General features: G+C 38.2%; 2 protein-coding genes across 3 annotated transcripts in view; one reads left to right on the top strand and one right to left on the bottom strand.

Moving 5' to 3' along the window:
* The window catches only part of LOC121429477 (gamma-tubulin complex component 3 homolog), a 45261-nt gene extending 38700 nt beyond the window's left edge, over positions 1 to 6561 (top strand). Inside the window, exons 24-25 of one of the 2 annotated variants that reach the window (XM_041626498.1) lie at positions 5526 to 5645; positions 6032 to 6560. In XM_041626498.1, the coding sequence (XP_041482432.1) occupies positions 5526 to 5645; positions 6032 to 6187 (276 nt within the window). In that variant the 3' untranslated portion in view covers positions 6188 to 6560. Of the gene's footprint in view, positions 1 to 5525; positions 5646 to 6031 lie in introns of both variants that reach the window. The other variant, XM_041626499.1, reaches the window with a different exon arrangement.
* Positions 6562 to 12774: 6213 nt separating this feature from the next.
* Positions 12775 to 26038, bottom strand: part of LOC121430173 (glycerophosphodiester phosphodiesterase domain-containing protein 5-like) — a 46160-nt gene continuing 32896 nt past the window's right edge. The window contains exons 9-14 of the mRNA XM_041627450.1: positions 25372 to 25522; positions 23909 to 24127; positions 21259 to 21413; positions 19679 to 19826; positions 18187 to 18269; positions 12775 to 17105 (exon numbers count right to left, since the gene is read on the bottom strand). Of these exons, the coding sequence (XP_041483384.1) occupies positions 16868 to 17105; positions 18187 to 18269; positions 19679 to 19826; positions 21259 to 21413; positions 23909 to 24127; positions 25372 to 25522 (994 nt within the window). The 3' untranslated portion in view covers positions 12775 to 16867. The remainder of the gene's footprint in view (positions 17106 to 18186; positions 18270 to 19678; positions 19827 to 21258; positions 21414 to 23908; positions 24128 to 25371; positions 25523 to 26038) is intronic.

The following is a 26038-nucleotide window of genomic DNA, read 5'->3' on the forward strand; positions in this document are numbered from 1 at the left end:
GTGATCGCCTTTGAAATGACAGGGATCAAGTAACCAGATACTGTATTGTTGGGAAGTAAACTGCATGTCTTTTTACCGAAATTCGCATGCTTCATAACCTACCTACTAACCCAACGGGTGCCCGCTCGCCCCGGCTATCGCATCGCTACTGTACCGTACCGTACTGTGCATGCCCAATGCACTGTCACAGCAAATCACACAGTGTTGTGAGAAGGAGCGAGATGCTAACGGTAACTGTAAACAATCAAATATAGCCTGAATAAGTTATAACTGTGTTCAATCACTGGCACAGAGGTCTGCATCATAAGATCAACATACACTAAAAGTTGATAAAACCTAAATTACTTAATTTTCTGGACTAGAGTGTGAACAATGAATTAATATTTTCCTAATATTAATTGTAAATCTGGAGTGTGAGAAGTGAGTGGGAGTGACCAGCATTTTCACTGCATGAAACACCTAATGACATTCACACAGGGCTGTGAGTGCGTTACAGGTATCATCACCAGTCGACCTGTGACTGTAAGGAGCGTTCACACGTGGATATAATCAGACATTAATATCTACACTCATTCATTTAAATACCTAATACGTACAGCGAACATACACAATGAGTAGTGGAAAATATCCAGAAATGAACTGGGAGGCAACAGACCTACTCGAAGAGTTCCAGCTTTTCAGACAAAGAATGGAGCTGATTCTAGCAGACCAAGACATAACTGATCAGAGATAAGTAGCTATAAAAATCAAGATTGCTGTAGGCAATGAAGGCTTGCGTCGAATCAATGCATCGGGGCTATCAGAGACCGATAAAGAAAAACCGCAAGAGCTATGGAGACTATTAGAGGCACAGTTAAAGGTCAATATCAATTTTCGCATACACCGCTTAGAGCTAATGCGGTACAGGCAGAAACCAGATGAAACGATCGATGAATTCGTTACCAGGTGTAGGGACAAAGCCAAAAATTGCGATTTCGAGGAAGCTGAGTTAAATGAGCGAATCATGGAGCTAGTGATTGCGTCAACTCCAAGTCTCGAATTCCAAAAGTCATTGCTAGATCAACCGAAAGGTTACAAGGTCGAACAAATCTTGGTAGAAGGTCGTAAATACGAGGCAGTTGCTGCGAGCCGCCAATGTCTTGAGACACTAGACCCTATACAGAATATCGATTCGTTCAAGCGTAACCAGGGACGAAAAGCATGTGGTAACTGCGGACGTTTCCACAAACCTCGTCAGTGCCCTGCGTATGACGGTGAGTGCCGTGCCTGTGGCACCAAGGGCCATTGGGCCAAATTCTGTCGTAAATCGAAAAATGATCGTAGTCGTAAACAGAATCGTAGATCAGATGACCAAAGATCCAACACGGTATCTGATGATCGTAAACCAAAACAAAACAAAACACGATCAAAGTCGAAAAGTCGAAAGAGTAAACCAATAAGCGAAGTGGACATAACACATGATACTACCACAGATCATGATCATTATCAATCTACAGATAGTCCATTCAACGTAGCACAATTCGACACCATACACACTAATGGACCACACACAGTTGTAAATCCAGAAGGTACTGTAGCATTTGCTAACATTGACATAATATGCCCACAGAGAGTAGGTCAACATAAGCTTTACCTAAAAGTGGACTCGGGGGCAAGTGCTAACACTATCACAGTACGTACCGCCAAAGCAATATACGGTCCAAAGTTTGAATCAGTAGTGAAACAAACAACAATAAAACTTATAGCTTACAGAGAGACACAAATTCCATGTAAGGGTACACTGGACATAAAGTGTAGATACAAGAGTACAAAATGGTCAACACATACATTCTATGTAGCAGATGTCAAGGGTCCAGCGATCCTAGGGTTGTTAGGTTGCACTGACCTTGGAATTATCACAATTCACTCAATGCACAACGAAACACCTACAACCAATCCTAAACCTAAACAAACACCTATCACAAGTGTAAGGGATCTCAAACAAGCATATCCGAATCAGTTTGACGCTATTGGTAGTTTCCGAGGGAAGGCAATACTTCATGTCAAGGATGATGCTAAACCTACCATAGACGCACCCCGCAAGTGCAGCGTACACTTGAAAGACAAAATCAAGGCGGAACTGGACAATATGGAGCAGCAAGGAGTCATCAGAAAAATTGAGTACCACACCGATTGGTGCAGCTCCATGACCACTGTTGTGAAGAAAGATGGATCCATCAGGATTTGTCTTGACCCCAGGAGGTTAAATGATGCCTTGAAGAGATGCCCGCACAAGGTACCAACCTTGGAAGAGGTCCAACCTGTCTTCGCAGGAGCCCAGTACTTCTCTAAGTTAGACGCGAAGGCTGGTTACTGGTCGGTTCACCTAGCAGAGGAGTGCCAGGATCTCACCACATTTCGTACACCATTTGGAAGGTACTGCTTCCAAAGACTACCATTTGGGTTATGTACTAGTCAGGATATCTTCCAGCAGCATATGGATAGGATTGTCCAAAATGTGCCAGGCTGCATATGCATCGCAGATGACATAGCGATCATAGGAAGAACGGAGGAGGAACACGATAGGAATCTCTACTTACTCATGGAGACGGCAAAGCAAGAAGGCTTAGTGTTCAACAGCTCCAAATGTACTATCAAGAAGGAAGCCATCAACTTCTTTGGTTCCAAGTACACTAGATCAGGTATCTACCCAGATCCGAGCAAGGTAGAAGCTATCACATCAATGCCATCACCCAAGGACAACGAAGATGTTCAGAGATGCTTAGGATTATTCACATACCTAGCAGCATACATTCCTAACTATTCAGAGAAGTCAGCGCCACTTCGAGAACTTCTACACAAGGAAGTACCATTCATCTGGGACGATGATCATGAACATTCCTTGAACAGCCTGAAAAGTGCAGTATCATCAGGTGCATGTCTACAATTCTATGACCCAAAGAAAGAGACAACTCTTGAGGTAGATGCATCGATGAAAGGGCTAGGAGCATGCCTGCTCCAGCAAGGCAAACCAGTTGCATTTGCATCCAAAAGTCTTTCTACTGCACAATCCAACTATTCCAACATAGAGAGGGAAACCTTAGCCCTAGTGTTTGGTATCAACCGCTTTCATACATATCTGTTCGGGAAGGAATTCACCGTCATAACAGATCACAGACCATTGGAAATGATATGGAAGAAACCTCTTAGAAGTGCACCACCACGTCTACAGAGATTGCTTATCAAAGTCCAAGGATACCGATTTCAAGTCAAGTATCGACCAGGAAAAGACATGATTCTTTCCGATACTTTGAGCCGACTTCCTAATCCCAAGGAAGCACGCGATGTTCCGCTAGATGTCAGAGTGGAATCCATCTGCTCTGAAGCCGAAGATTCGCACCAGATTGACTTGATATACTTCGGACAACACAAGAGAACAGAGCTTCAGAGAGAAACAGCTAATGATCCTGTTCTCAGATCACTATGGCAAATAGTCACTCAGGGATGGCCTGAGACCATCCAAGAATTGCCGACATCCCTTCGTCAATTTTGGTCTTACAGAGATGAAATCGGAGTATCACACGGAGTACTCTTCAAGGGAAGTCAAGTCATCATACCGAAGACACTAAGGAATGACATCCTTAGACAGCTTCATCTAGGACACATGGGAATCGAAAGCACGAGACGACTTGCTCGTGAGACAGTGTTCTGGCCAAACATCAACAAGGACATTGATCAGCTGATAAAGCAGTGTGAAACATGCCAGAAACACCAAGCAAGACAGCAGAAAGAGCCACTGCATCCCCATGATGTACCACCAGCACCATGGACCAGACTGGGAAGTGACTTGTTCATGCTCAATAGACAAGAGTATCTTCTCGTTACTGATTACTATTCCAAGTATCCGATCATTGCTAAGCTAACCGATACATCCAGTGCAGCTATAGCAAGACAGATGACGGGAATCTTCAGTTTGTTCGGTCCACCAGAAGAGATTGTGTCCGACAACGGTCCACAATTTGTCGGGAAACCATTCCAAGACATGTGCAAGAAGTGGAATATCAAGCACATCACTTCTTCACCGCACTATCCAAGATCCAACGGATTAGCTGAGAGAATGGTTCGTACAATCAAGAATCTGTTGACAAAGTGTTCTCAAACTAGCCAAGACAGTCAACTAGCCATGATGCACCTGAGAGCAACACCAGTTGACAATAACTTGAGATCACCAGCAGAGATGTTGTTTGGAAGACCCATCCGAACCACATTGCCAAGTCACTATCTTTCGAGAGATTCTGCTGCTACCGAGTTTCTCTTGAATAGGCAAGACAAAATGAAGGAAGTGCATGATCGACATGCAAGTTCTGATCTGCCACCACTGCATGTAGGACAGCCTGTGAGAGTTCTGCATCCAAGAGACAACACTTGGATACCAGCCAAAGTATCCAAAATCTGTGAAGAACCTCGATCCTATGAAGTTTCAACGCCGAATGGAGGAATCTTGAGGAGAAATAGATCTCACTTGAGGGAAGTTCCATCCACCAACACAACTCCGAAGCGTGTGAGGTTCGAAGAAGAAAACCACTCCACAGAAACTCAACCAGAGGAAGACAACGTCCAACGAACACCAATGTCGAACTCTAATCAATCTCAACAGACACACTCACAAACCACGAGGTCTGGACGCACTATTCGCAAACCAGAGAGATTCATGTTTGAAGATTGAACATTATGAACACTTTAAACTCTCAAACAAAGAAGAGAAAGAGAAGAAAGAAGACAACACTGAAGACATTAGTGTAGTTTTAAGTTTATTATATGCATGTATAAACATTGTACATTATTTTTGGTATGTCAAGATAGTGTTTACGAAATTATCAAAAAGACACTATAACCAAAAATTATTGTTTGGAAATATTGATTTCAGGATCAATCCGGTTATCCAAATTATTTTCAGTTTTGCACAAGGTTAAAGTTATGTAAAATTGAAGATGCATACAGTTTATCACAAATTGGTATTATTCTCACAAACCAAACAATTTCTATATTATATCTGATAAATCACAACTAAGCCAAATTACCAAAATTTGCAGACTACCAAAAGTATTGTTTGAAAACAATATCATTGAAATTTGAAATTCTCAATCTTATCAGAAGAAGGGGGATGTTACGATATCAGTATGGATATCTAAGCACTCCATACACTTCCCGCAACATGGATACCATGCCTGTTGATTGACCTGCCTAGCTGGCCTGTATAATAAACCTGTATATACGTTCATACCAAAGTCTCCACCAGAGTCCTTTGTATTGGATCAGGCATAAGGTACATGCATCTCAGAGACGGGTATCAAAATCAGGCTTGTGTCTAAATTGTAGTTTTGCATCCTATATTGTGGTCTGTTTCAGGTTTTTTTTAGAACAAATACAAGCTCTCATACGTACATCTCATCTTAGTTTGAGAATTTTTAAATCAAGTGCTCACAAAGTGAAACGATTCCTTTAAGTGCAGTATGTGAACGCTGCTTTATTCTTTGATGTGTTAGGGAGAATGGGGAACGACTGCTCTGGAGGAGGAAGAGAACGAGAGAAGAAAGGTGGATTTCCTACGAACTTTCTTGCCAAGCTCAAAGGCCCAGCTGAAAGTACTAGCTCAGTCATACCAGGTAGGTGCAGCTCATATATCCAAAATTAATCTTTCATCTTATTTTGCTTTTGTATGTATATCATGTTTTATGTATATTCAGATGAAGAACAGGGGTATTTCAAAAAGAGTTAGATGTGCTATAGGATTCTGGAAGAAATAGTGTAATTTGTTGAGAAATAAGCATGACAGACTGTCGGGCCTTTTTCCAAGCAATAACAATATTCTGTCCCATGTGTGCTTAATTGTGTTGGTGATCTCAAGTGTGATGTTTTTTCAGCTTAAATTTCATGATTTGACAAAGTTCATTTTATGTATAAACTGTACCAGATCTAGATCCACGATGATATAGTTTGGTTTACGGGCATTCTCAAATCATGTTTACTACTTTAATTCTTATTTCAACAGGACATGGTGCAGAAATTCCTGATGATGCTGCGGGATCACCCTGATGACAGTCTCCGCCTCCTGGCTGTCAGGCTAGATTTCAACGAAGTGTACCGAGCGAAAGATCCGAAGCTACGTAGCCCTATGTCCGCCATCAGAAAGAAAAGAGTTTACTAAGAGGGTCTGTGCATGAGGCTAGACAAATTTGTTACTATTTTCTAATCTCAAGTAGTCAGTACTCTTTAAGAATCCTTACTGGGAGTCATAGCTGTGTCTTGAATACCACAAAAAGTCACATTCCCCAAAGGCTGAGCTAAAGATCTCAAGCTACAGCACCTTTTGGCAACCATCAGAAAGAAAAGTTATCTAAGGAGGTCTTTTTTATGAGGCTAGGCAAAGGATTCGCAGATGTTGTTTGCATAGTGGTATGGACAAATATGGGAGTGTTTTGTGCAGGTATGTGAGAGTCCAGATTTTTATCTGACTTACAGATTTTTTTTGTTTTGATTTTCAGCCTAATTTCAGCTTATTTTTGGCTTTCCTCTGTGCAAAAAGTATGAGAGGTCTTTTTTTTTTCAAACTTTTTCAACGCTCTTCAGCTTTTTTCAGATTTTTTTTGTGACCACTCACACCCCTGTTTGTGGTACACTTTGTGGAAAGGACTAAGAAAAGGGGATTGAGGTATAAGTGAAATGGATAAGTGAGAAAGTGAAGGTTTGAAAGGATCTGTGTTTCACCACAATTCTGCCAAGCTGGTACATAACCAATTACCTTGGAAACATTTTACGTAAAATTGGTTATTATTTTGTGATCTCAATTTAGCATTGAGCAGTGCTCTGGGATCCTTACGATAAGTCATAGCTGTGTCTTTTATGCATGAATAGCAGGGTTCCCAGCCCATCAGGGAAAATTATTCGATAAAAGATGCCTCAAAGCAGGGGAAAATGCCTCAAATGATGGAAAAAATCAGGGAATTTTGATCGGCCCCAAAGTTGAAAGCACGGTAATCAGTCAGACTCTGTTATATTTTGTTGCATATCAGAACATCATCCATTGAATGACTGGTTATGGTGGGGTTTTTATTGTGTTTTTTTTTTTACATGTAATTCACTGCAACAACTGAGAAAACATGCAAAACTGGGATTGGGTTTGAATAATTATCAGGGAATTTTCAAACTTCACCAGGGAAATAGCGGGGAATTCGGTTGTTTTCTTGAAAAGCTGGGATCCCAGAATAGGGATTTTTTTCGCTTCCATGAAGCAAAACAGATTCAAGATCACGGTAAATGTATTGAAAATACCAGTCAACTGACAATGAACAGCTGGGAGGTCTTTGTCAAAAACTGGTGAACTGGGACAGCGGTGTCATCATACGTTTCGGAGCTGATGACAAATTGTATACATGTCATTTGTTCTGAGTCCAGGGCCCCCGTCTTACAAAGAGTTACGATTGATCCAATCAATCTTGAGTACATGGAAATCCATCAATGCCATATTTTCTTCCTTAGGAAATTTGCTCAGTGTCCTTTGTAAACGAAGGAAAACACACCGAATTGTCAAGAAATCAATGACATTATGGAAATACATGTACATTCATATCTAGAACAATATTTGGAAAATCATGCATTTCATATGTTGACTTTGCTGGCTTTCCATAGTTGCGATTGATCAGATCAATCATAACTGGCAGGCCCCAGGATGTCACTGCTGCTCTGAGTCACCAATTATAGACAAAGACTTCTTGGTTGTTCATTGTCATTCAAGAAGGGCCTTTGACAATACATTTTCTATTTCTTTAATCTGCCGTGCGTCTCGGAAGCGAGAACTCCTTGATACCACGATCTTCACATTCCTTGAAACAACAATGTTGGAATGCAGGAGAGAAGCAGGTGAGAGGCACCTAAAGGCCGCTGCACACCTTCGACTGGTCCATGATCCGATTCTGGAACACATTACATATTCTGAACATTTGAATGAAAATTCTATTTTTATTTGAAGTTCAAATTAATTGAAAGATTACTGATATAACAATTTTGGATGATTGGAAACCTTTATTATTTAGTAAATGCCAAATTAGTTTCAAATCGTAGTGAATCGTACGATTGCTATTACGTCAGTACGACTAGATTATATGAAACTCACTTTTATTTTAATAAGGACGATAGCATAGCCACAGGTGTGAAGATAGATATTAGTATGATGTTTAAGCTTATTACACAGTAAAGATTTTCAATATACAGTAAGCATCAAATGATGTTTAAGCTTATTACACAGTAAAGTTTTTCAATATACAGTAAGCATCAAATTCTACGTTTTATTCTAAAATTGGGTCGCAGACCAATTGTAAGGTGGCCTTAGCACATTTATGGTAGGATCACTGCTTAAAGATGCGAATCTGAATTATTGGTAATGGTATTATGTGCCTTATATGTCCCATCCCTTTTGGAAGAATTTTATGATAATCGTGCAGTTCTTTTATAAAGCAAGTATCAGGTTCATGTAACATCTCTGTAGGCTTCCAAAGGATGTGAATATTATTTCAATGAAGCATTTTAATAAATAATTCTGCCAGGTTACCCCCCTCCCCACTTGGGTATAAAGTATAGATGAAAATGTCTGACCCAAACCTTCATGTGGAAGAGCGTAATATTTATAGAATATTGACTTTGAGGGGAACATAAAATATGTCACCTGCAATAGAATCATATTGACCCGAGTCTTTAGACGTGGGCAATATGGTTCTTTTAAGGGCAACATATTTGATGTTTCCCCAAAAAAGAGCCAGTCAATATAATTATTATCATTTCCAGTAACCAATCAGAATTGATTTCTCTAAATCAGTCATCAATGGCAACCCTTTAAGAGCTCAGAGTATATACATGAGACATGTGACGACTGAACAAAGGGTTCCACGTCATTTCCTCCAGCGACGATTGCTCCGCTATGAATTCCAAACACTAAAGCTCGTCTCACACTATGCGATCCGGTGCGACACGATTTGTCAAGAAATCGCATTTTGCATTAAATATGACAGTTCCAAGAAGTAAAATTATTTCATTCAAAGTTAGGCACATTGTTAGGAAAACTAAAATCATATTTCTAATTTGCGACAAGCCCTATGGTCAAGGAAAGTCCAAATCGGCTTCAAGTCGCAGCTGATGATGACCTGATTATGATTTGGAACTGATTTTGTTTTTTATTCATTCAGGAAGGCTCTAACTGGACGGAATTTCGATTTCAGTAGTCCAACCACGATTCTGAACTCTGATCTGTGATATTTAAAATGAGTTGGGATTGTCATATCAAATGTCATCACAATCAATTTGAAATTTGGATCACGAGTCGCATAATATGAGACGGGCTTGATGGAATGACCAGGAATGACCAAATTCAACCCTGGATTTATATCCCGGGGGGGCCACTTCCATTCACGAGTGGATACCATGCGCGACCATTGGGTTTCGAAAAGCACCCTAAACACGTAATTTCCATATTCTAAAAATGCACCCCTTAACAAGTATTGGCGTGTGAAACTGCCCTTAACAAGTATCGGAAACAAAACGATACTCTTGGCAAATATTTCCTGAAATGAACCCCTAAACAAGTACAGGAATTCTTTATTGTTACGGGTCCTTCAGTCGTTAACTTTAACTTATTTTGGTTTAGTACGACCCCACTTCTACACCTCGCGAAAATCGGACTCTAAACACGATGTGTTGGGGCAAAAAGGACATCCTTTATAAATCATTTCAATTTTGTTTTATCATTCCCACAAATTCTACCCTAAACGCGTAATTTTCCTAGCGAAATAGATACCCTTTTTTCATTATTTTTGTGTTTTGACACCCTTATCACATTACGTACGTAACGTGCCCTATCGTGAAAAAGACATCCTTTTTACATGTTTTTTTGGTCGCGCATGGTATCCACTCGTCAATGTAAGTGCCCCCCCCCCCCCCGGGGTTTATATCATACCCTAAACCTAACATAAAACCCTATTACAACCCTATGTCTTAGATGAAATAAAGCCCGGAGCGATTGTCGCAGGAACAAATGTCATGTCACTAAACAAAACAAATCAGTGAGTTATTACCAAATAGTCTAGTCTATTTGTAATCTGAGCTTGATGTAAATACATATTTTTTTGTTCTGAAATGTATTGTATAGTTTGTAAAATGATTTGGCTATTGTACAATAATAAAATTGTAAATATGGCAAGATGCACCAAGAGTTTATTCTACACTTTTGTATGTTTTGTGACACAAATGAAGAGAAGGGGGTAAACAGGGAGAGTATTGAAATGGAAAGTCTGGCTTTAGAGCATGTGATAATAGAGAGTGAACCTTTGGTCTTCGGCGCATGACAGATTTAAGAACACTGTAAATGTATTGAAAATGCCCGTCAAATGACAATGAACAGCTGGGAGGTCTTTGTCAAAAACTGGTGAACCGGAGCTTCAGTTTCGTCCTAAGTTTCGGAGCTGACGAAAAATTGCACCATGTGGTTTGTCCAGGTGGGTGTTTCATAAAGCTGTAAGTTAAGAGCGACTGTAAGATCGACCAGTGATCCTTTCTTGTGGTAAATTGGTATACACCAAAATGTTCATTGGTGGTGTTAAAAAGGATCACCAGTCGTTCTTAAAGTCGCTCTTAACTTACGAACAGCTTAATGAAATGGGCCCCAGGACAAAACTGCCAATTTGGTTCACCAATTTTTGACAAAGGCTTCTTGGTTGCTCTTTGTCATGAAGGGCTATTGACAATACATTTTCTATGTTATTGAAAGCATTGTGCGTTATAGATTGAAAACTCCTTATTGACGAGTTATTGCAAGTATTAGAAGAGGTGGGGGTAGGGTTTAAGAATTTCGAGAATACAATGAAAGTGAGAAGAAAAGTTTAACCATCAAACCCAAAGGGCCGTAATATGCGACTTGAAAAACATGTTTTTTTTAAATATGCCATATAGTTTGATGGACGTTCAGTTGATGATTTCAGTCAATGATGGCTTTGATTTCACCCAAATAAACTGTAATTCAGGGTTCAAAGGGTTAAAAACTTGCTCCTAATTGAATTATGAACAACACAAAAGAAACAAAATCACAGAAATTCTTTAATTTGTTTGAATTATTTTAATATTGTTTGCTTACAAATATTTCATCACTGAGAAATGAATGTATCATCATAATCTTACATTATGCCAGAGTCTGTATTCAATCCAAGACTAAGTCGAACTTTCTACAAGAATTTTACTCGGCTAATGACTTCATTGAAGTCGTATTTCAACTAGATACAAGCCGAATTCAAACGATAAAATGAATCCAAACTGAGGATCACAACATTAATGCATAATTGAAGTATCAACATCAAAATCACTTTATGATTCTGCAAGCTTTGGACGACAGCCACTGTGGACAAAACGTTTAGCTGCATATTAAGAACACCTAAATATTTGGCTCCAATACTCACGTACATCTAATGGCAGCTTTATTATAGCAATAATATTTAGTTATGATTATAGCACCATTGATGGTGACCATTATAGCAATAATACGAAATATCAATGATCTTCATCCTTATCATATTTACATGAATTATAATATTAATGACATCCATAATAAAAAGTAATAATCTTCAGTATAATAATCGTCATCTAGAGATTAGACAGTCTCATCTGGGCGCTGTAACACAAAGGATAGCAATTGATCATTGTACATTGTAGTCAATGTAATCAATCATAAAGATACATGTATTCTACGATGATTGTTAAGTTTTATGTTACGGAGCACTGGAAGTTTGGCAAAGGGTCGGTAATATGAATTATTACACAGATGTTGCCAACCTAGGATTTGAATACATGTATAACATTTCATTTCCCGTACAGAGTTATATTTTTCCACAAGGGATTATGAGCTATGATCACATGATGGCGCATTGACCAATCACTGATTCGAATCTACATAATCTACGTAACATACAGGATTATCATCTAAAATTTCAACCTTACATAGGTATATTGGCTGTTGTTTCTTCTTAATAATAATCCGCTTTTATATTGCGATTAATACATCGGAACGTGTCTAAGCGCTTTACAGATATTATTTTTAAAAAATATTTTTTTATCATTTTAAGAATTTCATGCGAGTATATTGTAAGACTGCTAGTTCAAATAACCCCTATCTGCACATGATCATAATGTATACTGTATCAACAAAACCGGCTTGTCCCGTTGTCCAGCTTGAGACACGAACCGCGCTCGAATAAAACAAGTTTTCTAACACTCCTCCAATATAATATAATGAAGTACTGTTCTTAAATCATGTAAAAATTCCTACACATTCCATGAAAACATAAAGGATGAATGAAGTAAGATTTCGAAACGTGCTAAAGTTGGGATGATAAAATCTCAGCTATTTCTTTAAAGTAAATATCTAAATGCCAACATTCAATTGAAATAAAAAAAAGAATATACAGGAAACCAGTATACTTCCTCAATTGCAAGATCGCTGCAATGATATGAAAGAGCATTTACATGTATCTATAGTTGTTATGGTGTTTAAGAAGTGTACATTTGGTGTACAAAAATATATGGGCTTTGTGTGGTATAACATGATAAAGTAGTCTTGGTTTTCATGTCAAATTATCCTTCCATGCTTTTGTTGTGATCCAGCTGTCCTTTTTAATTATAGGAGTGGTGTTAGATTACAACATAGATACATAGATAAGTGTTTTTGGTTGTGGTTGAGTAGTGGTTTTGCCCAAACACAATAGTCATGTCCTGTCATTAATGTATCCACCAGGATCTTGAAGAGAAATTGTTTAATTTGCAATGTCCGCTATTCATACTATCCATCTAATCATTCCCAACCGCTGTCCATCATCTCTTCCAAACATACCCCAAAACACTACTTTTTCCTTACTTTACCATACAAAATGCTCTGATTTTTGTTTAACAAATTAACACTTTTTAAACAATAAAATCACTATGGATAAGACTGGTAGTATACTCACTGGCAGTGCCATGTTTTCCACATTCATGGCCGTCCGCAGCAGGAGGGGGGGGGGGGCAGTTCCAGAAATTTAGAAAACTTAACATTTTCCAACCGAAAATTTTCACAAAAATGAACAAAGGTGTCCATAAAATTTTTCTTTTTCACTTTAGAATCACCAAAAACTGCCCTCATGGGGTTTCTTCAAAAATGTTCACACATCTTCCCTTCAAAGGAAAAAAAATTCTATGTATGCCATATCTACATTCCCAAGTATATTGGAGAAACAAGGATTCATCTCTCGAATAATAATATGCTGATAACATAATATGACAGAATTCTATTGCATAAATAAAAACTAAGAAATACACCCAGCTCTTCATCCCTTTAAATGGAAATAAAATGAATGACAAAGTCAGAGCTAAAGTAGATATTTTATCACATAATATCAAATGCTTTTCCACTGGGTCAAATGGAATTAAACTCCATGACTATAATTCTGAATTACATGCCAAATTTGTGCAAAATGAAAGACAAATTATGAATTTTTGTCTGAACAAAACAAATGATAGAATAATGTAGAACCCTGATAGTTTTGTATTTCTTTTTCTTTTGAAGTACCTCCTGTAGGAACGCGGCAAAGCAGCTTTCCGTTGCATCAACGCCAAACCGGTAAATACCAAACAGTAAAGAGAAAACATTTTGCGTCTGAATTAATCGGTCATAGAGGCTGACCTGATACTGTTGATGACAGAAATTACTGTTGGACCTAATTGCTGAGCAGGGATTTGAACTCACAACCTCACAATCCTGGGTCTAATGCTCTAATCACTAGACCACATGACCAATTCCAAGGAAGCTCTTTCAATGTCATTTTTGTAAAAGTCATTTTTTGTCATACATGCATTTAATTCTCAATGTCTACAAACATCGTGTTACATTTATTTGTGATCAAAGAAGTGTTGCCAATAATTTTTACTTAAATAAAAAAGCAGTACGAGAAAGTAAAGAAATACATCAGAAAATAAAATATATGTAATATAAAATCATAAAAAAATGATTTGAATAGCAATTTCTCTTTTATATGTACACTTGTTAAGAATACTACAAAGTGTCTTTCCCTAGAATCTGCGTAGTTGGAGCATCATTTAATGATTCAATTCAAACATCATATTTTACACATGAATTAGCATTAAATACTGAATTATAATAAAATAATTTTGGAAACTGAATGCGATTTTGTGGACAATATCACTTGCGACCTACATACCGATACGACTGGATAGCCCCAAAAGCCTGGTGTATTTTAGGGTTTCATAACACTGCTGAGTGCTGATTTATTTTCTGCACACTTCCTTTATACGTAACATTTCCCCTGCCACTTTTGAAGTGAAGGGGATATAACAATCACAGCTTATTCAGATTAAATTCATGATATCAGTGCAACATACTAAACATTTTGAGCAAATTGATTATTTTTCCCCCCTGAATTGGTCGGGCACCAATTGACCGCCCGGTTAAACTCGGGCCTTAACATATGTACTAGCAAGCAAACAAAATTAACATGGATATCATGGACTGATGATCTGATTGATAAAGACCATTACTAAAATTTCTACATTGTACATTTAAAGTATAAAAATAAATGATATACATGTATGTAAAAGTAAAGTGAGTAATATATCTATTACATTAGGTTACAAAATATAACAATAATCTTTTTATTTCATGACTATGGAATACAAATGGTGGCTAAGATTTAATGGGTTAAAAACATTACCCACAGAATTGAACAATGATACAATATAATATAGTATCAGAGGGATGCCTGGCAATACAAACAAAAATAGCAAAATATATTGATATCTGGCTGACCTTTAACTTCCTATGGGTTGATTTGCATGTTCCCTCAATAAGATAATACATATAAATAGTAGTCTTCAAATGAAGGAACATCTTCATTATTCTGACCAAAAAAAAATATTTGGAATTCCACTTTTCAAAGATTTTTTACTAATTCATCAACCTGAGCTATGGAAAGCCACAGACACCATCACATAAAATGCACTTGATTCAAAGTGTTTATGGTTGATTCAGACTATGGAAAGCCAAAGACATCATCACATAAATGCACATCATTTAAAGTGTTTATGGTTGATTCAGACTACGGAAAGCCACAAAGACCATCACATAAAATACACAACATTTAATGTGTTTATGATCGATTCATTCATACTATGGAAAGCCACAGACTGACACCATCATATAAATGCACATCATTAAAGTGTTTATGATTGATTCAGACTATGGAAAGCCACACACACCATCATATAAAATGCACATCATTTTAAGTGTTGCTGGTTGATTCAGACTATGGAAAGCCACAGATACCATCACATAAAATGCACATCGTTTAAAGTGTTTATGATTGATCAAGCCTATGGAAAGCCACAAACACCATCACATAAAATGCACATCCTTAAAAGTATTAAGTTGATTCAGACTATGGAAAGCCACAGACACCATAGCATAAAATGCACATCATTTAAAGTGTTGCTGGTTGATTCAGACTATGGAAAGCCACAAATACCATCACATAAAATGCACATCATTTAAAGTGTTTATGGTTGATTCAGCCTATGGAAAGCCACAAACACTATCACATAAAATGCATATCATTCAAAGCGTTTACTTTATGGTTAATTCAGACTATGGAAAGCCACAGACACCATCACATAAAATGCACATCATTCAAATGGTTTATGGTTGATTCAGACTATAAAAAGCCACAGACATCATCACATAAAATGCTCTTCAAAACTTCTCCACATTGAAAGCCTTTCCATTGTCTCAATCCTGTGAAATCCTCACCATGCCCGAGCCAGTTATTCAGTCAATAGGGATGTCGTCGAGGTTGCCACTTCTGAGTCACAAGGTTGTTGCAGAAAACCTCCCATAGTCACTCTACAAACACATTGGTAGAGTGACCGACCCACAACCAGAAGGGTCAGGACTTCAAACTCAGGCCAAATCACACCAAAAGACACACACACAAAAAAAGATGGGATTTGCTACTACCCTTTTTGGCGTTCAACATTTAAAGGATAGAGCCTCTTTGACTTGGGACTGCCCAGTGGCTGGCGGGCCAACGATCAATTTGGCAAAATTAAATTTTGGGAAGATTTCTATTTCGAACAACAATGGTACCATTCGAAGAGGGCGCGTCTTCATTGGACTGGTAGAGTATCTCCTTATCACTCTTCCGATGGAGATGATGGTGGAAGATCTCCTGATGAGGTGAATCGCTTCAGTTTATTCAAATTTTATTTGGACTTCATCATGGTCCGGGGAGTGATGTTACCGACAAGATCTTTCATCGTGTTTATGTTTCTAATGGTGTCATCGGAGTGGGCGTGTCTTCTTATCACTCTTCCGGTGGAGATGATGGTGGAAGATCTCCTGATGAGGTGAATCGCTTCAGTTTATTCAAATTTCATTTGGACCTCGTCATGATGCAGGGGGAGTGATGTTAGCGAAGGGATCTTCCATCATGATGTTCATGTTCCTAATTGTGTCATCCGGAGTGGGCGTGTCTTCATTAGACTGGTAGAGTACCTCCTTGATACTCTGCCGATGGTGATGATGGTGGAAGGTCTCCCATCGAGGTGAATCACTTCAGCTTATTCAAATTTCAGTTGGACTTCATCGTGGTCCGGGGGAGTGCTGTTAGCAACAGGATATTCCATCATGATGTTCTTGTTTCTATTAGTGTCATCCGGAGTGGGCGTGTCTTCATTGGACTGGTAGAGTACCTCCTTATTACTCTTCCAATGGTGATGATGGTCTTCTAACGAGGTGAGTCGCTTCAGTTTATTCAAATTTCAGCTGGACTTCATCGTGGTCCAGGGGAGTGATGTTAGCGACGGGATCTTCCATCATGATGTTCATGTTTCTAATGGTGTCATCCGGAGTGGGCGTGTCTTCATTGGACTGGTAGAGAACCTCCTTGTCACTCTTCCGATGGTGATGGTGATGATGAAAGGTCTTCTGACGAGGAGAGTTCAGAGAGATCGCCTCTGGGTTGATGCTATGATTTGGGTGCCTCACTCTGTAGACACAAAAGAATTAAACTCTAAATGAGTCATTGAAACTTCATTCAGATTTTATCATCCACTCACTAGTCATTGCATTGTACCATTTTATAAGGGACTCCCCACCCCCCCCCATCGCCTTTCTGTCAACCTGTTTTTCTGTAAAATTTTGTTCAAACAGGGGCCCGTTGCAGAAAGAGTTGCAATCAAACGCAACTCTAAAAATCATGCGCAACTTGATTTTCAACCAATCAACAGCGCGCATTTGGGACTTGCAATTGATTTTTTTGGCTTGCGTTTAAACGCAACTCTTTCTGCAACGGGCCCCAGTTCTGTATTTTAGTTTTAGTATAAAATTAATTTTGTTTCTTGTACTCCTTGTCATGGCCCAGTATTTTTTGGGCATTAACTGTATTTCTTTCTTTAAGGAGTGCAGCTTGAAGCTTCCAGCTTATTTCATTACACCTCTGTATGTTACACACTATTTAAAGGGGAAGTTCACCCTGACGAAAAGTTTGTTGTAAAAATATCAGGAAAAGTAATAAGAAATATTGGTGGAGATTTGAGGAAAATACTGTAAAGATTAAGTTAGTTATAAGAATTTCAAGTTTTTGATTTGTGACGTCATAAACGAGTAGCTGCCCCATACGTTATGCAATATACATGTACAACAAAATGCGTAAATTTCATTTTTGTAATGGTTCAAGATGAAAAGATGACTTGTTTTTCATTTTCTTTTTTAGAAGTGGGTTTGAAATAATTTGTGTTTTGATATACTGAAAGTACAATAAAAATCATTTGCGATATTCAGATGAAAATGGCATTTCATTGATCTTTGACATACGAAATATAGCAAAGCTACTCGCATATGGCATCACAAATCAAATGATTAAAATTCTTATAACATTTTTATTCATCAATGGATCTTTATCAAACCTTCGCCAATATTTTTAATTATTTCTTCCTGCAATTTTTACAATCTATTTTTGGTCAAGGTGAACTTCCCCATTAATACATTTCACGCAATGTGTTTCATATTGCTGTACTACATGTTTACTGTTCATATACATGTATTACTGTTTAAGAAAGGATGCTTACCTTTGTAAGAGGAAGATTAAACCAACACAGACAACCGAAACAGCATCTACTAGTACCCAAGCCAACAGATAGGTGCTCTTTGTCTGAAAAGATGCAATGATTATGAAAAATAGTGTAGTGTGTATGATATGAAATGAACCTACTGTACCACTGTTTTTGGTATCCACCCCCCCCCCTCCTCCTTCTCTTTCTTCTTCCCCTTTTCCTTCTTCCTCCTCCTTCTTCTTCCCCTTTTCCTTTGTCCTCCTACTCCTCCATCTTCTTATTCATCTATCTCCTTCTCTTCCTTCTCCTCCTCCTCATTCTTCTTTTCTTCCTCCTCCTTCTTCTCCTCCTCCTTCTTCTCTTCCTCCTCCTTCGTCTTCTTCTTCTCCTCCATCTTCTTCTTCATCTATCTCATTCACCTCTTCCTTCTGCTCCTCATTCTTCTTTTCTTCCTCCTCCTTCTCCTTCTTCATGTATCTCCTCCTCTTCCTTCTCCTCCTCCTCATTCTTCTTTTCTTCCCCTCCTCGCTATCCTACTTCTTCTCTTCCTCCTCCTTCTCTTCCTCCTCCTTCTTCTCTTCCTCCTCTTTCTCATTTTTAATATGCCAACTTATGTTTGTAATACTCAATTATTCAACCTTATTGTTATTACTGTTTTTGAAATGTAAGCTTTTGCAGTTCAACTTTCCAGCCCCCTCCTACCCCCCCCCCAAAAAAAAAAAAAAATCATTTTATTGAATTACTGACTGAATCCCAATTTCTCCTCTACTTTGTTCATAAAAGCTCACGATGAAGATTACACAAATAGGGATAGAATCAGTTAAAAGGGTCTCTTCAAGCCAGTGTATCTCAAGTTTGATGCGATATACCATGAGGGCATTTTTTAAAATCACTATGCAGGCGCTTTCTACAACACACCAATTCCTTTGATAATGCAAGTCAAATCACAATTTAGAGCTGAGAGGTTTTTGTCAAAAGTTGGTGGAAAGAGGCAGCAGACGTCCCCAGATGAAAATTTGCAAATACACTGTAGGGTAGACCGGGGTTAGTTGGAACATGGGGTAAGTTGGAACAATGTAATTTTCTTTACCGTAAAATAAATGTATGCAATACTGCCCTCAATTTATTGCAATAATAGTTCAACACTGTTGTATTATTAATAGCAAAGAATTCAGGGCAGTATTGCATAAATTTATTTTACAGGCTTTAGAGAAAATTACAATGTTCCAACTTACCCCATGTTCCAACTAACCCCGGTCTCCCCTATGTCATTCCTCCAGAGTCTAGGACGACACTGCTGTTTTGATTCACCTATTTTCGAAAAAGGCTATTTTGTCATTGAAGGACTTAAAAAAAATTCTCTGTCTCACAGAAAGTGTCTGCGTAGTGATTGTGAAAATGCCCTAGTAGCAGTACAAATTTCTTTTACATTATGTACTACATTTCTTACAAACTATCATTCATCCAGCTCATTTACAAACACTAGAGAATTTTCCTTTGCACCTACCATATGCCAGATGGGTGTTTGCACATCATTGAGTAAGTGGCAGGCACTTGTAGTAATAGAATTGGCCCCCACACACCAGTAGAGCGAGTACAGCCACACCTCATTGATGGTGTACACATTTGCAGATATATTGACTTGGGAATACTCACTGGAAATAAACAAAAATCGAGTAATAATATAATAACAATAATAGCTGGATTTATATATCGCTTTTGAAGATACAAAGCGCTGCTATTATTACGCGAGTTTTAGCTTGAGCTACCATCACCGGTGGTCAGTGCATACAAGGAATTAATCCTGCCAGATACCTATTCACCTCACCTGGGTCGAGTGCAGCACGATGTGGATCAGTTTCGTGCTGAATGAAATTACAGAAGGAAATTATAGGTGATTCAAAGTATATCGAGTACAAGTCAGCCGGCTCGAGTCAAACAAGCTGGCCCTTGGCCATGACTGCCGGTCACCGGTGCACTTTCCTCCTGACCAGTGGCCCCCCAAAAAGGGACTTCATGGTCCTTTTAGGCCTTAGGTCCCCCAACATTATTCACGAAAATTCTGCGAAGTGAAAGTTGTGCAACATTGTTTCAGAACTTGTTTCTTTCACATCTCGTGCAACTTTTACGACCAAACTTAAGATGCAGGGTATGCGGTTGCGAAATTATTCAACATGAAGAACTCCAATGCAAACTCTGTACAAAGCCAAAATACATGACTGTATCACTGTTTACTTATACTGACTACAATCAACTGAATTCATGCTGTTTTTGATCAGAAGAGTCTCACCAACATTTTCCAACGAAACAGTGATAAAAGACTAAAAAGCCAAAAAACAAAGAAGTACATAAGAAATTGAAAAAAAACAATAAAATACATAAGAAAACATTCAGATTTTGATTAATTTATTCAAATGCAATCAATATCAACTACATTAAATCATAACTCAAGCAGCCAATATAGTCACGCAACAAAAATTGAACCATCCTGCTCAGTAATTTTATGCCTATAGTCTCACTTAATTGATTGAAGGTTTGAAATTCAACATTAGGCCTCAGTCATGATTGATATTTTTTTGTGTGCTATTTATGGATAGCATACCAAGTTGTTGTTGACGATTCAGTAAATCTCGATGGAAGTATAGAGTTGCAAAGAGAGGGAGGGGGGCATACAAGAAAATACAAAAGATAAATACGAGGGAAAGAAGTTAGAGAACATCGACATGGGCGGAGGAGCACAGGATTATCCTTTCTTCATGGGAGGGCCTCTCTTATTGCGCCCTCCCCAACAGATAATCCTCTACTCTGCCACCCATGATCTAGTCTACAAATGTAGACCCACATCTGCAGTGTGTGTACCTCAGCTGAGTCAACGAGTCTGCATAGCAGACTAGGCCTACTGAGGCTGCAGAAATGGCTCGCTTCACTCGCCCTTTCGCAAACCAGCTGCAAATCTCACCTCAAGAGCCATTCAGAGTCTGCATAGCAGACTACCCATGATCATCTAAGTAGTATCCATTTTTTCATTATGTATGTATATAGTCAAACAAAAATATAGAAATGAATAAGAGAATAGGTGAGACTTACTCTATTTCTTTGTCTGAAATTTCTGAATACTCTGCGTTGACCTGAGTGATATTCCTCTTCTGCAGCTCAGGAACGTCCCATCGGCCCTCTGCAGTTACTACAAATCCAGGTGCCTTCTCACGAACGTAGTCTAGACCTCCACCCAGCCAATATATCTGCGCAAAAAAATGTATAAATAATGTCATTAATAATATTACTGGTGTTTTGCCTTCATACCTGTGTGACCACATTCATGTAAAGGCACTCTTTTTAGGGCCGTCAGTACCAGCCCGAGTTTTCAAATTAGCGCGCTATTTCTGATCCTGCAAATTATCCAGATCTGAACAATCTCAAGATTATTTGTAATGGAGACGCAATTATCGCGCTAGTTCGCTAGATTAATCTCGAGATTGCAACCCCAAGTCAACTTGGGATTTTTTCCAAAATGGCGCGCTATTTAAGCATTATCCCGCAAATTCGCAGGTGCAGACGCAATCAGGATTATTTATTCACGGCATTAGACCATAATGCATCAGTGCCTCTCTCGAGCAGGAATCGCTCTTCTTGAGATGATGAAGACGGGGTTTCTTGAATCTCGAGATTAATCGTGAAGAGGGCAGATCGGGCTAAAATCTCAAGATTGAGCAAGCTCGGGCTGCTGCAGCACCGCCTGGTATAATCAAAGATCTAATGCCAATAGAGATACATGTATCCATATCCCAAAATGTCGAAACAATACTGGCAAGGGAGCATTCCTAGCCAATGCTCCAAGTCCAAGCACTTGGAACAATTTCCCACCTCAATAAACGATGTAGGTTACTCATTGTATTGAATAAACTCTAAAACACATTTTCTGTTAATGCCTGCTTGCAAGCATTGGTCTTTCAATGTTCTTTAATTTTCATTTCGAATGTACTATGCTTATCTTTTGTTTCACTGTAAATAATTTTCCTCTCCATGTAATCAGCTCTGTATCATTTAAAGAAATGCCGCTATAGAAATGTTATAATTATTCATTATTATCATCATTAATCCATCATCCACAGGAGAGGTATTCAATTTCCAGGCTTTTCATAAAGTCGCTCATAAATGGGTATACGGTAGGATGTGAAAGTCATAGTGGGGGTGCTTGTCAAGTACTGTGTGCACCTCACCAGCGACTGGCTGGAATACCCCCCAGGGAGTGGAGGATGTGCACACATTGTGTGCGGAATGACTGATTGAATCCAATGACCGGGGTAACAATATATTTGTAAAGCGCGTTGTTCCGATGTATTATTATTATTAACCCTATCTAGGCCGGGGTATTTTGGGAGTTCCTATGGCCGGGGGGGGGGCCTCCCAGGCCCCCCCCTAAGATCTCGGCCGTCGACCGCGCGATCGCGCCGAAAATTGGCACACGGGTTGCCTGGGACATAATCTACAAGATTGTATAGTAATTTATTTCATGCGAATTGCTATTAAGTGATTATGCTAATTTATGCGTAATTAGTATGCAAAATCATACTTTTTCCTCTAACTCCCTAAATAAAGCTCCAAATGTACTAATTTTTGGTATAGAAACTCTTTGTGGTGTCCTAAGCAAGAGTACATGAAAAAAAATGTGATATCAAATCATTTTCTTATGTATTATATTGTTTTTTGCAATTTCTTATGTATTTCTTTGTTTTTTGACCTTTTGTTTTTCATTGTTTTTTTCAATGAAATTTGTTGGGGACTCTTCTGTGATCATAAAAAGCATAAAATGAATACATTTAGACTAGCAAAACTAAAAATAATCATACATTTATGAAATTTGGTTGAAAACACAATTTGCATTGACTTTGTACACGAAATCACGTTTTTGAGCAATTTTCGGTCTGACATGCACTTACATAATGTTGTGTAATTTCGGAACCACATACCTGGGTGACGCAAAATTGGTCTCAAAAGTTGCGCAAGACTTGAAAGTAAAAACTCAGCGAGCGGCGCGGTCAAAAAATTTCGCACGGCGAAAATATCGCGCGATTCGTTGAGGGGGGGCCTCCGAGGCCCCCCCCCCCCGGCCTAGATAGGGTTAAAAGACAAGTCCACCCCAGCAAAAAGTTGATTTCAATACAAAGAAAAAAATCCAACAAGCACAACACTGAAAATTTCATCGAAATCGGATGTAAAATAAGAAAGTTATGACATTTTAAAGTTTCACTTAATTTCACAAAATAGTTACAGGTATATGCACATCCTGGTCGGTACGCAAATGAGGAGACTGATGATGTCATCCACTCACTCTTTCTTTTGTATTTTATTATAAGAAATATTCTAATTTTCTCCTCATTTTTAAGCGAAACAACAATTTCTCCCTGAGCATGTGGTTTAGTCAAGTTGGTCCTGATAGTCAAATCTTTAAAACATGCATAATTCAAACAAGAAGAAAAAGGGAGTGAGTGACATCATTGACTGTCTCATTTGCATGCCACTAAGTTGTTCATATCACTGTTTTGTGAAAAATAAGCGAAACTTAAAAATTTCATAACTTCTTTATTTTACATCCAGATTTTGATGGAATTTTCAGCATTATGCTTGTCTTATTTTTCTCTGTTGATTCAAATCAACATATTTCTGAGGTGGACGTGACCTTTAACCATGGATCCTACCATGCTTTAACTTATGAACAGCTTTATGAAACACCCACCTGATCCTGTCTTATACCAGACTGGAGAATGGTGTCCACGACAACCTCGTCAATGTTACCAAACGGATGACCATGAGGGGGTCCAAATACATCAAAGATTGCAGTCTTGTTATGCTTAATAGCAATCTCCATCAGATCAGACAGACGGAGGATGCCCTGATCGTCGAACCGCTCCCGCGTTGCTCGCGGAATAGACATGCCAGTGTGAAAGGGGTCTTTCTGTTTGAGGGTGACACAAGAATATGAATTATACAGGATTTGTATGGCGCGCATGTCCATCTTGTTAGGTGCTCAAGGCGCTCCTACATTGTTACCCCAGCTAAGCTAGTCCTCACAATGATTTCATTCCTCACAACAACAACAACATTAATAATAATAACAATGTGACTTATAAAGTGCCAAATCTACTCTATAGAGTGCTCAAGGCGCATAAAGTGCTAAGAGTTAAATAAAAAAACGTTTTTAGAAGATTTTTGAAAGTCTTGTACTTAATGCTACGGACACAGCCAGATCAATAGGCTATTTGTTTACTCCTAAACTTTGCTCAAATCATCCACACAGGGTTTCCCTTTTATCCAGCAATTCCTTCCTGGTTCGATCACATACCAAGCCATAGATCTCTTCTGCTTTATTCATACATATCCCCTAATAAATGTTCATGTCTATGGCCCATATTCTGAACTTGGGTTTAAATTAAACTCCAGTTTAAAGTTGTGGTTTAAGTATGGAAAGACTCTTGTTACATAAATCATTAAAGGTATAGGTTTAATGTATTAGCTCATTTGACTCTCAAATCATTTATAACGTCTGGGAAGGATAAATAAGATTGTTTTTTTTTTCAACATTAAAGAAGCACATTAAACATGTGATGCATTCACTATAAACAAATTTTGAAACGTTTGGCTTCCCATAATTTAGCACAGTTAGACCATGGTCTAAGTTAAACCCGACTTCAGAATACGGGCCTATGAGTGCAATTTTCTTTCTTGTTGAAGTATATGTATAGTAATGTCAACATATGCAATTTTTTGTTAATTTTCTATGTTAAAGCCAGTGGAGAAAACCTTTCTATGGATACATGAAAGACCAATAAATTGAAATTTAACTGGTTTGAAAAGTGTAAACTAGTATATGTTAAGCTTAGTATATGTAGCCATGTAGACATGTGCAATTTTCTTTCTGTTAATTTTCTACGAAAAAGCCAGTCTCTATGTATAAATCAACGACAAAAAAATTGAAATTAAATTGAATTGAAATTGGATTGACTAGAATCGAATTGAAATTGAATTGAAATGACTTGAATTTAACTGAGTTGAAATGAATTGAATTGAAAAAGACTTAAATTGAAAATGAAATGACTTGAATTTAATTGAAATTGAATTGAAAGTACTTGAATTTAACTGAATTGAAATGACTTGAATTCAATTTAATTGGAATTGAAATGAAATTGAATTAAAGGTTACCTTCAGAAACCATGAACCAGCGTTAAGCTGTTTCAATTCATCCCATGTAAAAGACTCTGCTCTATCGTGGGTTCTATTAGGAAACACCGACGCTACATCCGTGGTTCTCTCTAATGTATCATCATGCATTAAGAATGGCACACCATCGAAGCTGTGTAGATATAAACACAAAATACAATTATTCATTTGAATTCCATCAAACACAACAGTCATGTAAAATGTGTGGTGACGGGCTTTAATAGTCAAAACGTTTAAAAACGCCACCGAACAACCGTTTTAAGCATTAACATTTCCTATTAGGGCAATCATTTGACAGCATGAAAGAAAGATTACCAAATAGTTTCACATCTTTACATCCATAAAATGCCATCTGGATTTAGTTGGAAACTGTTTGATTGGATCAATCGTAACTCTTTGTAAGACGGGGGCCCAGGACAAGGTCAAAATCAGTGGTGGGTGGTTTGAAAAAAGGGTAAACAATGCAACTGAACCAATTACCATTTTGTGCACTTGTTTTGACCAGTGATTTAATGCCCTTTTTACACAGGATTTTCTTAACCCCGGACTATCGCTAACCCCGTACTATCCTTAACCCCGTACTATTTTTTTTCCTTTTCACACATGCCAAATTGTTATTGCTAACCCCGGACTAATAGTTTTTATCGAT

Source organism: Lytechinus variegatus, chromosome 16 (genome assembly GCF_018143015.1).
Source record: "Lytechinus variegatus isolate NC3 chromosome 16, Lvar_3.0, whole genome shotgun sequence".
NCBI classification, from domain to species: Eukaryota; Metazoa; Echinodermata; class Echinoidea; order Temnopleuroida; family Toxopneustidae; genus Lytechinus; species Lytechinus variegatus.